General features: G+C 45.4%; 1 protein-coding gene across 1 annotated transcript in view; it reads right to left on the bottom strand.

The window, feature by feature from the left end:
* Positions 1 to 16,951, bottom strand: part of KIF6 (kinesin family member 6) — a 347,200-nt gene that overhangs the window by 155,478 nt on the left and 174,771 nt on the right. The window contains exons 12-13 of the mRNA XM_036415357.2: positions 16,326 to 16,464; positions 9,866 to 10,081 (exon numbers count right to left, since the gene is read on the bottom strand). Of these exons, the coding sequence (XP_036271250.1) occupies positions 9,866 to 10,081; positions 16,326 to 16,464 (355 nt within the window). The remainder of the gene's footprint in view (positions 1 to 9,865; positions 10,082 to 16,325; positions 16,465 to 16,951) is intronic.

Here is a 16,951-nt window from a genome sequence, read left to right as displayed (position 1 = left end):
CTCCCCCCTTGACACGCAACCTCTTGCCTGACCTCTGAGATCTCACTCTCTCGACCCTCTCTCTTGCCTTTCCTAATTCTCCTTCACTGGTTCTTCTGCTTCAGTCTACTCCATTAATACTGGGGATCCTACATGCTTTCCTGTTGGTCTTTTCCCCCTTTATCCTTGCAACCCATCTTTGTGGGCCACCTTATCCACTTTCCTGGCTACAGGTCCATGATTCATCTCTCTAATTAACTTCTTGCCTTGAGCACTAAAGCTCTATATATTTATTACCCTAGACATTCCCATCTCGTACTCATTCTCAACATACCCATAATCAAACCACAATTGAACTCTCCCTCCAAACCTGCTGCTCTTCATGTGTTCCCTGCCTTGGTAAATGGCACTGTATCCACTCGGAAACCAGGAGTTACCATAGACTGTCCATCTCAGCCCCATTCTATTCAGTGCAGATCAGTTCTCCTTCCTCTGTGAACCTTTGACTCACTTCCCATCTTTCTACTTCCTACTGTGGCTGGTTTGATTCAAGTCCTTATGACTTTCTACCTCAAATGCTACCTCAACATCCTCCCTGCCTTCCTTCCAGCTTTTGATTTACTCAGCACACTGCTCTCAGTGATCTTTCCTTAACAGAAATCAGACCATGTTGCTCTGCAGTTACAAAGCTGCAATGGCTCCCCACTGCCAAGAAAATTCAGTGCTAAACTTGAAAGCATGGCTCTTTAGCTTCTTATGAGCTGATCCCCCTTCAGCTTTATCTCTTGCTAAACGCCACTGTTTACACACAAACCCTGCAATCCCTCCAGACCAAGTGCTTGAAACCTCACAAGCACACCCTGTGCCCCACTCTCCGTGCTTTTATTTGAGAAGTTTCCCAGGCTGCACTGCTCTGTCCTTTCCCTCCCTCTTCGATTCATTCTCCCAGACATAAATGTGAACAGTCTTTGAAGGTTTTGTTTAAGTACCACCTCTTCCATTCAATTTTCCTAAACCAACCCAGGGAAAGTTGACCATTTGTAAGCCCTCTAACAGGTCCTGGGTGTTCTTCAACCTTTTAATCTACAACACCCAGCACAATGCCTGCTAACCAGCTTGACCGCATTGATTGCTTATGAAATGAATCAATAGTAGCCTCTGTTCCTATGGCTATGGATAGACCTTCAATTTTCCCAGAGCCACTGGTACGGAATGCTCACATCTGCATCTTGTCTAGAATGGCATGGGGCTTCGCATTTTCTATAGGGAAAATACATAACCAGTGAAAGAGTGATGTGCTATTGCCCAAGTCTGGACAAGATTCTATATGTATATATGCATGTACCCATGTATGCACATGTATCTGTGTGTGTGTTTGTGTGTGCGTGTGTGTGTGAGAGAGAGAGAGAGAGAGAGTGAGAGAGAGAGCTACCTACTATTTCTTTGTTGTTTCTGATGCTAGAGGGATAGGGCATGTGTTTTTGGGATTCCAAGTAGGAATGCAGAATATAATTTGTCATGAAAACAATGCTAAAATTAGTGATTACATAATTCCTATATTTATTCAGCTTTATGAGTCATATTAATATTACTATAGAGTTACATTAAGGACTAGAAAGCTAAATAATCACTTAAATTAGTACTACATTGATATGTTGGATGTTGTGAAAAACTTAATAGCTGTGGTACATTCTGTGATGTGCCATCCAGATACCCCTTCAAGAATCAATAACTTAAAAAAAATAGCTAGGAATATCTGTATATTTCTATAAAACGTAAGTAAAATAAATTGAAGAAGACTCAGATAAATGGAAAGATATTGCAATGCATTTTTCAAATAAATTGAATAATCTTGACATTTTTTTTTTTATGGAACCAGAAAAAAACCCAAGTAGCCAAAGCAATCCTGAGAAAAAAGAACAAATCTGGAGGCATCCCATCCCCTGATGTCAAACTATATTACAGATATCAATGCACTGGCATTAAAAATAGATACATAGATCAGTGGAACAGAATTGAAAGCCCCCAAATAAGTCCATGTAAATGTGGCCAATTAACTTACAACAAAGGGGCCAAGCATATACATTGGGGGAAAAGATAGAATTTCAATAAATGGAGTTAGAAAAACTGGGCAGCCACATACAAATAAATAAAACTCAACTACTATTTTACATCATACAAAAAACACTAACTCAGAATGAATTAAAGACTTGAACATTGGACCTGAAATAATAAAACTTCTAGAAGAAAATGTAAGCAGTAAGCTGCAAGATATAGGCCTTGGCAATGATGTATTGAATCTAACACCAAAAGCAAAAGCAACAAAGGCAAACAAGTGGGACTGCATCATAAACAAGTGGGACTGCATCAAACTAAAAAGCAAAGAAAGTCATCAATGAAGTGAAAAGGCAGCCTACTGAGTGAGAGAAAATGTTTTCAAATCATATATCTGAAGTGCTATTATAATATCCAAAATACATAAAGTTCTTGGACAACTCAATAAAAAAATCCAAATAATCCAATTTAAAAATGAGCGGATCTGAATAGACATTTTCCAAAGAAAATATACAGAGGGCCAACAGATACATGAAAAGACGTTCAGCATTATTAGCCATCTGGGAAATTCAAATCAAAATCACAAGGCAATATCACCTCTATCAGAATGGCTATTATTTAAAAAGAGAAGAAATAAGAAGTGTTGGTGAGGAGAAAACGGAAACCCAGTGCACTGTTGGTGGAAATGTAATGGTGTAGCTACGGTGAAAAGCAGGAGAAGCAGGCTCCTCAAGAAATGGAAACTAGAACTGCTTAATGACCCAGCAACTGCTCTTGTAGGTTTTTATCCAATGAAAACAAACACTGACTCAGAAAGATATATGCATCCCCTGTTCAATGCAGCATTACTCATAATAACCAAGATATGGAAATAGCCTGAGTGCCCATTAAAGAACAAATGGGTAAAGAAATTGTGATACAAATACAGACACACAGATACAATGGGATATTGCTCAGCCATAAAAAAGAATGCCATTTGTAACAACATGGATGGACCTTGAGGGCATTATACTAAGTGAAATAAGTCAGAAAGAGAAAGATAAGTATCATATGATCTCTCTCATATGTGGATTCTAAATAACAAAAAACAAGCTAATATTTGGTGATGACACAGGCCAGTGGAAGAGATGAGACAAATAAAATTTAAGGGGAAAAAATGAAAATACTCATTCCTCCAGCTGCTGGGGCACATTAACAGAAAGTCCTCAGTTGTCAACCCTACTTAGGAGTTTTCTCAGCTGAAAAAATGGCCCCATTGAGAGCCATGCCTACTGCTAGGGGAGGCCCACATTCAATGACTGATGGTCACGAGGGAGAGAGGCCTTGTCCCCTGGCCTCAAGCAGAGGATTCTGAAAGGCCTGCTCAGCTCCAGAGCCTGGAGCAGCCACAGCACAGCTCAGCTTCTCCCTCTGCCAACTGCTGCTCTCCATAGGTGAGGCCCAGGCCCTTCTTCATAAACGTTTAGCTCAGGCTGTGCTTCCTAAGGAGCCTTACCTACCTTCACAGGAGAAAATGAAACCTGAGTTAAAAATAACCAACTGAAGAATTGATTTGTGAATGCACTGTTTAATAAAATAAAGTTGCCTGTGTCATATTCCTGACCCTCTATCCCATTCCCAGCCCCATTTGCCGTTCTGCTCCATGCAAGTGAGTGGCTTTGGGTAGGTGGTCTTCCCTAATTGTTTGGAAAGGGTGCTGGACCAGACCTGGGTGGAGTGCCTTTCCCAGCTATGTTTGAAAGGAGGGTTGAGGATATCACTCCTATTTGCAGAATTAATTTGCCTGTGCAGACAATAATCTACTTTATGGATATCACTAAACAACAATGGAGCCTTTCATCCTAAGCTTCAGGACAAGGTAAGAAATATGGCATTATCCCACAATACGATTCTTCCTGTGACAGTACTGTGCTCTGCAGACGTGAGTCTGGCCACTGAGCTGCAGAGGAGGCAGTGATCCATTTGCTGACTCTCCTGAACTGCACTCACAGGAAAATGCAAAGATGAAAGTGTGGTCAGTTCCAGAAAGAGGGTGGCATGGATCATGAGAGCTTGGAAATGCAGGAGGTGGGCAATTGCGCCTGCGGCCTAACACAAAGCAAGATAAAAAGGATCTTAGAAACTGTCATCTTCCTTCTTTTCATCTGGTTGTTTTAGGGGTGAGTTCTGTTTCCATCACGTTCTCTTTGAGCTCTTTCTTTACACCTTAGTGGAGGGTTGGGCATATTGAGCCTTTATAGCAGCAGCTCTGGTCTAGAGAGCCATCCTTTGAGCAAGAGTAAAGCAAACCCAAGGAGCTGGCCCCAGGTCCGAGACAGCTTCCGAGAGCCCCGCGCCCGCTCTCTTCCTGCAGCTGCACCCTCAGCGCCAGGAGAACCCACAGCCAGGAAGAAGGAGAAACAGAGCCGCCCTTTATGCTGAGGAACTGCTCTGGGCTCCCCACCTCTTCTATTTCCATCGTTCCCAGCTTGGACCATGATGCTATTTCCTAAGCAGTTTACTCAGGTCTCCAGGAGCCAGGTACTCGGCGTCTCCAATGTACCCTGAAGATTCCTTCCGGAAACACCTCCCAGAGCACAGCCATCGCCAGGCCCGTTCTGCTTCTGTGGTTTCCGTGCAACCAAATGAAGAAAATTCCCTGGGCTGGCATTCCCAGGTTTTCATAATGTGTCCCTACTTATCCAATAGAGACATGCAGGCAACCACAGCAGGATGAAGCATTGTCTGTGCCTCAACTCCCGCTCCCTGAAGAGACCATTCTAACAATGCCCCCCTCATTCTTGTAGCCCAATTTCTCCTGACTTCCTGTATATCTCCATGGCCTCAGCTAAACAAATATCCCTGCCAACTCTACACATTTTTCTGTGTCCTGTTCCCAAACCTTTGTTCATAATATTCTTTAAACCTAGGATGTTTAGACCCTTCTCCCCTCCATCTTTGAGTTCCCAATTCTACCAGTCTTCTGAGACCCAACTTCCATGTCCCTGGCTCTGGAATGCTTCTCCCCATCTGCTTATTGACATTCCTCTTTTCTCTGCCGACTCCCCACAGCACTGCTTCTATCCCTGTGACAGCACTGGCTGCTTTATCTTCTGCTCTTTGCTTAGGAGCCAGCCTCCTTACTTAAGTGTGAGTGAGGGTCCAGAGTCAGAGAGCCTTTCTCAGTTCACCTCAGTACCCTCTGCAGTGGTGCCCTGGCCTTCCTGAACATCCTGGAGAGTGAACACAGGCTCCTGGAGTAAGAGAAACCAGTCTGGAGCCCTGGCTTTGGCTATCAATTCGCCTTTTTAAATGTCAGTGACATCACCTATGATGGGTGGGCTCTGTTACCATCTCCTAGAGTGGAAGGGAGAGGACGGGCTGCAGAACACTGAGGGCTCCGGGTGACTATTTTGGAGCTTACAGTCAGAGAACTGAAACAGGAAGAAAAAAATAAAAAAACAAACAAAAAAACCCTACCCAAACCAAAACAACAACAAAAAGCTAAAAAAGAAAAAACCAACCCAAACAAAGAACTCCCACCCAAACAAACTATAAAACTGCTGCTATTTTAAAGAGAACAATATGCCTCTTTCTAAACGGCAAAGCTGAACAACCTCTCCTATTATTTCAATAAAACCAAAACAGACATGTAACCCCCAAAACAACAACATTCCCAGCGCCTCTCCCCTCCTCCTCTGTGGCAGCCCCGTGGCTTTGATTCTCCAGAGAACCACGAATTGGGTTTCATGTCCTTTCCACAGGAGTAGCTTGAAAGGGGAAATTTTCAGCTTAAAGTGGGGGTAAGTGAAAAAAGGGGGTCATCCAAAAGGGGAGACAATTTACAAGGTCTCGGAATACAAGATGGCCAAATTTACTTGCTTTCCACATTAAGGACAGGCCGGGGACGGTTAATGGCAACGGACAACACCTACATATGGCAGAAATACTTTCCAAACAGCATGCTAATGCATTTTTGGATTTGGTCTAGAGTACGCAAGCTGCTTGTATAAAATAATGCGATAATAAAAGCCGAACCAGCTCCGAGGACCTTAACCATTGCCACGAGCGATCCCATTACCTGTTGCCTTGTACAGCATGGGCTCATCCACAGCCATTTTCATCCTACCTGTAGTTTTGCCAAAAAAATAAAACCAATCCCCCAGCAGTGCCTCCTCCACTGCTCAGATCATTATCAGCCCATTTGAGAGCCTGCTCCTCCTCAGAGTTATTGCTAGGACCGTATCCAGTGACAGTTAAAACAACTCAGAAACCCTTTCAACTGCGAGGCTTTGTGCCAAATCTCTTTTACCTCATTTGTACTTGGACTTCGAAAACAATTTCCATTATTTTTTTTTCAGTGATTTTTCTATTCAAGTAAACTTAACTCATTCTCCGAACAAAACTATAGACTTTCTCGATAGCGGTATCAAGAGAGGGAAAGAGTGGCTGAGAGTTGACTGTAATGATGAGTTAGGAGAGAGGTTATGAGCTGCTGAGGGGAGGGAGAATTATGAGAAGAGAGATGGTGTGGGCAAGAGAAAATGGAAATAGAGAGGGTCTGGCGCACACGGCGAGGGGCTGGGCAGCGAGGCCATGTCTGCATGGCACATGGTGTGTGCCTTTGGAAAAGGCCAGTAGACAGAGTTCCTTCCCTCATGAGTCTGAGGTTCTGATGTGAGAACTCACTGGGATCTTTCATGCCAGCAGACACACCAAGATTATGTTCCCATGGCAACAGTGCCTCTGGCTGCAGAGCTGGGGAGGCACTCTTCTCTATGTCCATGGAGAGTCACCTAAACACCATGGGGCCAATCTCACCTACCGGCCTCCAACCTCTCCCCCACTTCCGCCCCCCACACACATATCCTTTATGAAGGCACCAGGCCCTTTTACTCCACCTCCTAAAGGCTTCTGATCCCACACCTCTCTCTCTTCATCCCATCCTTTGCGTTGTGACTAAGGCAGTGGTTCTCAACCTTACTAATGCCTTGATCCTTTCATAAAGTTCCTCAGATTGTGGTGACCTCCAACCATAAACTTATTTTCGTTGCTACTTCATAACTGTAACCTTGCTACTGTTATGAATCGTAATGCAAATATCTGTGTTTTCCAATGGTCTTAGGCTCTACAGTAGGGGTGTCGAACTCAATCAGAGAAGGGGCCAAAATCTAAAATCCAGCCTAAATCGCGGGCCGAATGGTTTACTGAACAGTCATAAACTGTCATTGTGATGGAAACGCAGCGGAGTGCAGTGATGACAGCGTGGTGCGGGCCACATTGCAAGGCCTGGCGGGACGGATTTGGCCCGCGGGCCTTGTGTTTGACACATGTGCTCTACAGCATCGTCGCCTAGGACCTAAAGGTCCCCTAGGACCTAAAGGCTTCTGATCCCCCACCTCTCTCTCTCTTCATGTCATCCTTCACGTTGGACTAAGATAAAGGCCTTCTAATTGCATGTGCAAACTTCCTGTCGTCTGCCAATCTGCTCTTCCCAGCCTCTCACTCCACAATCTCAACCATCCAGCCCCTTCGCTTCTTCAAACGCTCCTTTCTCCCACAAAGGCCCTGAAAGCTACCCAAGTGATTGTTCTTCTTGCAGAGCTCCTTCCCCACACTCGCACCACGCGCCCTTTTGGGGTTAGCTTGAGCAGGGGTCCCGGAGAGTGCTCTCTCAGTAACAGAGAGGCGTGCTTTGTAGCTAATTGCTCAAGGGCTCTGAGGTCAGAGACTGCGTTTGTCCATGTGCGACCTCGTTTGTAACATGGGGTAAAACAAGAACTTAAGTAAAGGTTAGAAAAGTTAATTCAGGTAGAGAACTCTGAATAGCCCCTGATACATACAAGGGTTATGTATGCTTTAGTTATAATAATAATAATAATTAGCACAATACCTCAAACCAAGTGTGTACTCAATAAATAGGTGCTGAAGGAATAAAGGAATAAACAAATTCTATATAATAAAAGGGTAATATGGAAATTGACCAAACAGCAGAACAATTGGAAGGCCCATGGCCCCTCCCCTTGGCTGGCCCCACTGCTGAGTGAGTACCTTGACCCCAACCTGGGGTGGGGCTGGCTGGCCAACCAGACACGGTCCCTGACAACCAGCCATCCCATCCCTGATGGCCACCATCGGGCACAGGCCGGCTGGACTCCACCAGTGTACGAATTCATGCAATGGGCCTCTAGTAGGTGAATGAATGGATCAATTTACTCACTCAGAAGGCCACTTACTTTTCTAGCCTGCTGTCACCCATCACAGAGTACAGGTGACCAGCTGGATCAGTCACAGAAGTAATGCTTCTCCCTCTCCACAGCCACCATGATAAAGGCTAAAACAGCACTTTTGGTCTCTTATGACTTTGAATTTACCCTACAGTTTTGCTAAAAAAAATATTCAGAGCAAAAAGACTTCGAATTAAAAGGCAAGAGGGTTCTAATATATGGTAACGGCAGGAATCTAGACATCAGGTGGGGGCATGTGGTAGAGTACACAGGTGTCGAATTGCATCCCTGAAAACTATGTATGTTATGAACCAATGTTACTCCAATAAATTTAATTTAACTTAAAAGGAGATAAAGGGATATAATATTGCTATCTATATACTCAGGCTTCTCAATTTTGCCTTTATAGATGAAAAAAAATCTCTTCCTGAGTGAGACCAGACTCAAATTATTCGTAAGCCAAATTGTCTAGAAAACCTTGCATGTCAGGGCACCATCCCAACATACGTTTACACAGAAAATATTTCTACAGAAAATGTCAACTGATATTGTCCAAAGGGAAGCGTTTAAACCTTTGTTCTAGTACATTCCATACTTCAGATTCTTCCACGTGTTCCAGAGAAAGGCATCAGCCACATTCCTGAACATCGCATGCAGCTGGTCTAATGGAAAAGGAAAGTGCACACGCCAACCAGGGCTTCTGGAGGCTCAGTGGCTATGACACTGACATATTGGTCAAGAGCTGCCGTGGGGGAGCCCCTGGGTCGTGCAACACTGTGAAAATGCTTGCTTACAGCCCGCGATGGCAGACTCTGACCATGTCGTTAAGTTATCTTGCTGCAGACAGCTCCTTCGGATTTAGGACTGAGCTCTGCATCATCACCTCAGCAATGCAGCGCTTGTCCTTACCCGTCCCTCCCATGTCAGGAGGAAGTCTTGGTTCCTGTCTCCAAAGTTAACTTTTCTGCTGTAGCCCCGGACCCAGCTATGCCTGCCTCTCAACCCTATGACAGCTCAGACATTGTTTCAGTTCGGCCATCAGTTTTGGAAACCAAGATTTCATTTATTTGATAGTTACAATAAAAATTTTTTTAAAAAAATGAATTGATAGAGCTTTCATGCTTGCACATTTAACACTAAAGGATGCTCTCCTGCCGAAACCAGTTTGGCTTAGTGGAAGGTCCCAGGTTCGATTCTGGTCAAGGGCATGTACCTTGGTTGCAGGCACATCCACAGTAGGGGGTGCTGCAAGAGGCAGCTGATCGATGTCTCTCTCTCACTGATGATTCTAACTCTCTATCCCTCTACTTTCCTCTCTGTAAAAAAATCAATAAAAATATATTAAAAAATAATAATAAAGGATGCTCTCCTGAATTCCACAATGGAGAAGGAGGAATACTGGAATTTTTTTTGAGGGTGGATACACTTTACATGGGGTCTTTTGTAGCTGTTGTTGCTACTACAAAACCTCAACAAACATCAGTGATAATAAAAATGAGAATTACAATGAATGTAATGGTAAAATGATAATTGCTTACATTATTTCTACTTGTTCTACTGATGTATAATTTACGATATTCTATGTAAGGTTCTATAATCTATATTTATAAATAAACATCACTGACCTGTTTTTCTGTGGAGCAAATTGGATCTGTGCCCAAAAGTGGTAGAATCTTGGGCCTGGGTGGGAGCTGAGGGTGGCAATGTCCTTGGACCCTCCGGGTTCCCTGGGGGGAGGGGCGAGCTCTGTGTACGTCTAGATTCGTTTCTATCCATGCCAGATCCGTGGAGGGCATCCTGAACTTTCTTCTTTTCCTTCTTTAGCATGTTGACCAGAATATCTGAGGCGTGACTTAAGGATTTCATGACTCATGCTAGATTATAATGATGGAAACATGAATGTTTCAAATGAGATTGATATTCTCAATTATAGTCACTGTTTCCCAGGTGGTGAAGACTGACTAGGGGAAGTCTTCAGTCTCCTGGCGTCACAGGTGGTGCCAGGGACGCTGGGAGCCTACTGGTCTTCCAACATGGTGCCACCGTAGGCAAAGATAGCCAACCCAGAGCTCAGGAGCATGCTGGGCGTGCAAACCAACGCAGCCTGACTGTTTCTATGAAAGGTTTATAAAAACAGAGTGATCAGGGAGAGGCAGTGGGCAACTGCTCTAGGTATAATCAGTGAGCAAATTGGTTACCATATTTTCCGGCATATAAGACAACTTTTGAAATGAAAAACACTGTGTTTTAGTGAAAAGCCTGCTCAGATTGGCCAGAGTCAGAGAGGCGGTCTATTAAAAAAAGAACTGGTGTTGCCTCGGAAGTGGGGGGTAGTCTTATACAGCGAATATAGGCCTAAACCTACGTTTTAACTGTAAAATTAGGTTGTCTTATATGCCAGAAAATACGGTAACCCAGGAGGCTGCTGGGAGTGCCTAGAGAACCCAGAACCCGCCCTGCTGGGCCCAGAGCACCCCCAGGCTTCCTTACAATACCTTCATGTGGGTTTTAAGTCACTTTGCTTAAAATACATAATTTTAGGTCTGAAACTGAACTGGAAAGAGGGTAACTTACTATAGTATAAATAATCATTTTAAAGTGCATTGGTATTTAGATGTATTATGGGTACTGTCAGAAGAGAAAATCATTGCACTCTATCCCCCATCACTGTTCTGCTGGCTCAGCATGCCCAGACCTTTAGGGGATTCTTGTCCCTTCTCCAAGGAGAAGCTATAATCCTTCGTGAGATAGTCAGAGCTCTGACTGCAGGAGCAGTAAGACCAATTCAAGACCTTCGCCAGCCCTGGAGGAGGCTTCATTCATGCAGGAGTCTGAGAGAATGTGAGGACAGTGCGGGAGAGGAGACTGACTCTCACTCAGAGGAGAGGGAACGTCCGCTTACACTTATTCTTGGGCGAGTAACTTGGAAGTCATTTGCCTCCATCTTCTCCTCCGCTTTGACTCCAACTTTTTCATTTCTGGAAGGATAATCAGTTTTTCTCTCACAATCCCAATGTGGCTCCTAGTCTTTGCCTCAAAAAAACAAAACAAAACAAAAAAAAAACACACACACACAAATAAACCTGTACCGACCAAAGGTGCTCACACCCCTGTGTGCCTGACACTGGCCTGACAGGAACAGGGCTTGCCCGGGTCTCCCACGCCCCGGTGTGTTAGCAGCAGCAACAGACACCTGGCTGGGTTCGTGCCCTGCAGTAACAATGAGCTTCCATTCCCTGCCCAGTGACCCTCACTGGAGTGTGTGCTGTGTGTCAGGCTGTGTTCTAGGCACAGGAATATATGACACCAAGGCACCCTCTCATGAAGCAGACATCCTGCTGGGAAAGTCGGCTCACACACACGCATCCATGCATAGACACATGCACTCACACATGTGAGAGAGTGAAAGTGCTTATTTTAGAAAGGCCAAAATCAATGGAGTGACTGCTCTGCACTGGGCACTACCCTTTCTGAGAGGGACGTGTTTACGCTGAGATCTGAATGGCAAGCAGAACGGGCACAGGAAGGGGCCTCCTCAGAGGGAATGGCCGGGGCTAAAACCCTGAGGAGAAATGCATGGCATGGCTCCTGGCAGGGGCCACTGTGCCACCCAGGGGACACTTTCAGTTGTCATACTGGAGGGTGGGGGGAGGGGGGAGAGGGTAGGTGCTGTTACTGAGCTCTGGTGGGCAGAGGCTCGGTGGTACTGTTCACCCTCCCACAATGCACAGGAGAGGCCCCTGGCACAGCACTGCGCAGCCACAGATGGCATGGTGCGAAGCTGAAACACCCTGTGCTAGAGGAACAACAACAAGGTCCCTGTGACTGCAGACTGCCCCGGACAGGGGCGTGAGGAGCGAAGTCAGGGTAGCGGGCGGATCACCAAGGCCTCCTGGTCTGGAGGAGGCAGTCTGAGCAGAATTCCGGGTTGATGGGAGGCCCTGGAAGACGGCAACCGCGTGTTTTGGTTCCCATTTGATAAAGCTCACAATGCAAAGCTACCATCTCCTCATCTTTCCTGTGGTCTTCCCCTTCCCACTGTGGGCCTTCTTTCCCACCAGCGCTGTATGGGGACTAGGGGACCCCCGTTATGTTGTCTGAAGGGGCATTAGAAGGGGTGTTCAAACTGATACGACACTAAATGACATCATTTTCACTCTCTCTCCAAGACCAACATTCAGCGCCGTCCACTCATTTTGGTCGCAGTGCTGTCTCTTGCCGGCCTCGAGTATTAGCACTTTTCCCTGTAAAGTCGTCTCTCTCTTATTCCTGCCACAGTCTTGGCCTTCTTGGTTCCACAAAATATGTATGAAAATATCCTCTAACCCAACTCTGAAAAACAGTGAGCTCTCAGGAGCCTTTCCTGGGGGATCTGGCCACTCTTTCCCTTCCTCTGAGCTCCCACTCTCTGAGTCGCATGTGGGTCTGGTCTGTCACACCACCCAGCGCTCTGCCAACCCAGGAAGCCTGGCTCTGCCTGCCTGTGGGCTGCAGGGCAGGCCGCTCCTCCCCAGAACGATGTGGAGCAGGTGCCTGGAGCGCCAGGAGTGGGTCTGGGTGCGGGCTTTGAGCTCTGTGTTCCTTTTTCCAGGCCTCCTGCCCACCCGCCATCATTTTGAATGAGTCTCAGAGGGAGGGGACCCTGCTCAAGGGACTGGCAGTCAGGAAGAAATCTAGTGTTGTCCCATGACCCGCAGTGGAGAAGAGAGATGCCCTGTGCTCTCTCGCTCTCTTCTTAAATAAATGTATATACTAGCACGCCAGCCTAGACTGCTCCCCCTGTCACACCTCCTTTCACCCCTCCTCCAGGCACAGACAGCCCTCCGCCCAGAAGGGGATTAGGAAGTTGGTGGGAGTGTTTAGGGGAGAAGATCCTCAGTCAGGACCCAGGCCAGGAAAAGCAGCCGAGCTTAGCTGGGGCTGGGCCAGTAGCGAGGACCAGGCTGGGATGGGGGGGGGGGGGGGTGTAATGGGGAGGGAGGGGAAAGGAATGCAGGGTGACACTGCCTGTGGCCCACAGGGGCCTGTGTGGGAGTGTCTCCCCCCCCTCACCCACCCCCCGCTACAGGGAGCCCCGGCTGCTGGCTGGCGATGAAGCAGCTAGCGCTCATCTGAATCAGACAGACGGGGCCTGCTAATTCTCAACTAAAACAAGAAGTTGAAGTTAATCAGGCGGCGTGCCTGCCTCCCGTTTGTGACGTGTGTGCTCTTTTTTCTTTCGTCCCTTTGTTACTGGACTCCCTTCATGTGTAGGTTATTTTTATGCAATTTGCACAATAGCTGAAGCTAAAATGCCTTTTAGAAATTTTTTTCAAACATGAACCAAAATACCTGTTCATAAAGAACTGACCAAGATCATGTCTTATGTATGTTTAAAGTCTGCAAAAGTGTCAAATCTTTCATTAGAAGCTTGAAAGATAAAATGGGAAACAATACCGAGGACATGGGGAGACCTGAGGTCTCCCTCCACCAACAGGGACTCTTGCAGTAGCCAGCTTGCTGTCCCTGCAGGGTGTCTAACCCTGGAGGCCACTCCCAGGCGGCCACCACGGTCAGCACCCTAAACTCACCGCCTCCTGGGCCTCTGGGACTGCTGTCTTGAACACTCACAGACTCTCGCTTCCAAATTTGGGAACATCTGTAAGTGGAACCCAAATTTGGGAACATCTGTAAGTGGAACCCAAAGCAGTAGATCTGGCCTTTAAATGAAAAGTTACATTTAAATCAATCTTCGCTCTTCATAAGCTAAATTCCTTTTGTCATGTTTCAGTCATCATTTCAGTTTCACCCACACACAAGCCACAAATTCTGGGCCCTGGTGAGGCTGTGGTCAGCCTGGTGTCCGGTCAGCTGGCTAAAGATAACCAGTTAGCTTACTGGCTCAGGGATGAAACAGAAAGGGCACTGCAGAGCAGTCAAAAATATTTTTAAATTTTAATGTGAAAAGACAGTGTACAAAAGCCCACATTTTTCAATAAACTGAAAATTTTAGTCTCTCTCTCTCTCTCTCTCTCTCTCTATATATATATATATATATATATATATATATATATATATATATATAACTGGAACATTATAATAACTATTATATCTGGCTAAAAACAGAGTAAAGATTTTTCTTTTCAGGCAACTCCATTTTTCAGTTGTTGCTCCATTTTGTTTGCTGAAGGGATAGGGTGGCTTAGTGGTTGAGTATCAACCTATTAATCAGGAGGTCAAGGCTCAATTCCTGGTCAGGGCACAGGCCCAGGTTGCTGGGTTCTGGGTTTCATCCCCAGTGTGTGTTTGTGTGTGTGTGTGTGTGTGTGTGTGTGTGTGTGTGTGTGTGTCGGGTGGGGGGGAGCATGAAGGAGGAAGCCAATCTCTATCTCCCTCTTCCTTCCTCTCTGAAATCAATAAAAATATATATTTTAAAAAAAGACATCCCCTCCTCAATGCACAGACCATCCTCAGCCCAGAAGGGGGTTAAGAAGTTGGTAAGAGTATTTAGAGAGATTAAAAATGGTAGCAGAGTAAGTGGATGCTTCATGAACATGCTCCTAGGAACAAACTGGTATTGCAACTAAAATACAGAAAAACTTCCTGAATAATCAATGGAAAACTCGTAGGAGAGATCCCTGATACCTGAGGACCAAAAGTGGAGACGACATAGAGACTGGTATGAGGGGCAGAGGCATGAACTGGCTGGCCCGAACCTATAGACAACAACTAAAGTCCCAGAGAGATATCTCAGCTGTGGGGGGTTGCCACTGAGAACTCTGGGATCTAATCTCCAAGCTGGGACCCCAGCAGAGAGCACCAAAACTGAGTAGGGTACCCACAAAAAGTCTAGCTGTGAAAAGCAGTGGGGTGCTGTCTTCCAGGGAGAGATGGCTGGAAATTCAGGCAACCTCTTTAAGGGCCAATGTACTAAATTCCATGTGGAGCCACCCACCTTGTGCTCTGGCAGAGGGAGAATGAAGTGGACTGGAGCCGTGAGAGCAGAACTCAGGACTGGTGATTCGGGGGCTAGAGCTCAGAAGGCAGATACCCCAAGTTTCCTGGGCTGAGTCATTCTCTCTCACAGCGGAGGACTTCTTTTCCACATAGACATCTGCCTTGCCTGGGGGGAAGACAGTTGACACACACTATGGGAAAACACCTTGCCCTGATAACCATTAGCCTCCAGGCAGAAGCAACTGCCCCACCCTGTGTAAAAAAACTCTCGCCACACCTGAGAGAACAATTGCCTGCGGAGTCCTATGATTCTGTAGGCAGAGGCAGTCTCTGGAGGCTTTGAGTCTATGCCTGATGAAATTATTCATAAAAAGGCTTTAACACTGCCCTGAACTAGAGATTGAGAGGGTCTACCTAATATATAGTCACAAACCCAAACCGAAAGCCAAAATGAGGGGACAAAGCAACAATCCCCCAAATGAAAAAACTAGAGAATCCTTAAGAGGAAGAGATAAATAAAACAGAGATAAGAGATTTATCTGAATCAGAGTTCAGAGCAATGATGGTAAAAATGCTCAACAGCATGAAAAAAGACATAACTATGAAAAAAAGAACAGTCTGAGATAAAGAATGACATAATACAAATAAAGAACACATTGGAAGGAATACACAGCAGATTAGGGGGAGCTGAGGATCAAATCAGTGAATTAGAAGACAGGGTTGAAAAAAGTACTCAATCAGAGAACCAAAAAGAAAAAAAAAACAATTAAAAATGACATCTTAGCCGAAACCGGTTTGGCTCAGTGGTAGAGCGTCGGTTTGCGGACTGAAAGGTCCTGGGTTCGATTCTGGTCAAGGGCATGTACCTTGGTTGCGGGCACATCCCCTGTAGGGGGTGTGCAAGAGGCAACTGGTCAATGTTTCTCTCTCATCGACATTTCTAGCTCTCTATCTCTCTCCCTTCTTCTCTGTAAAAAATCAATAAAATGTATTTAAAAAAAATAAAAATAAAAATAAAATTGACATCTTACTTCAAAACAGAAAACACAACATGTATTGGAAGCAGGTGGGTGGAGCACCAGGTAATGTGTCTCCTCTCCCTACTCAGGCCCATAGAGGGAGTGTTTTTTGCTGCTTCAGAAAGGATACTGATTTCATTATCTCTCTGCTGTAGAATATCTCGTAGTTTTTTATATTCCTCCTCTTTCAGTGGCTCCTGGCAGTCTTGGTCTTTGATTTCAGAGGACATTGTGTTTGTTTCATCACCCTTCTTGTCCATTAGTAGTTTCTGAAAGATGAGGTAAGAGCTAGTGTCGGTATCTCTATTCCAATTGTGTTTTTTTAAGACTACCACCTTTCACAATGACTTACACATACCAGCGTGCATGTCCCTTCCTTCCTCCTGTCTGTGCCATGCAGTTTCCTTTGCTTGCCATGTCTTCCCTCTCTCCGTCCTCCCTCCTCTTTCCCCTCCACTATCTGACCTCTTCTTCCCTAAACTGGGAAGTTCCTGCCCCAACAGGATCTCCTCTTGAACTTCATAACCCAAGACCACTTTTTAAAATGACACTTTCCATGTATGGCAATTATTCCTTACCTATCTGTCTTCTCCATGACTGACTTATTATTGCCTTTTCTATGCCTCACAACAGACTCACAACAAATGTGCATTATCTTACAGAAGTTTGTCAAATTATAAGTGAGGTGGAAGTAAGGGTAATGATACTCCCTTGCACCATCATCAAAGGTAAACTTAAGGCAGAAAAAGACTGAGA

Source organism: Pipistrellus kuhlii, unplaced genomic scaffold (genome assembly GCF_014108245.1).
Source record: "Pipistrellus kuhlii isolate mPipKuh1 unplaced genomic scaffold, mPipKuh1.p scaffold_m20_p_5, whole genome shotgun sequence".
Classification (NCBI taxonomy): domain Eukaryota; kingdom Metazoa; phylum Chordata; class Mammalia; order Chiroptera; family Vespertilionidae; genus Pipistrellus; species Pipistrellus kuhlii.
This window is presented reverse-complemented; position numbering and strand designations above follow the sequence as displayed.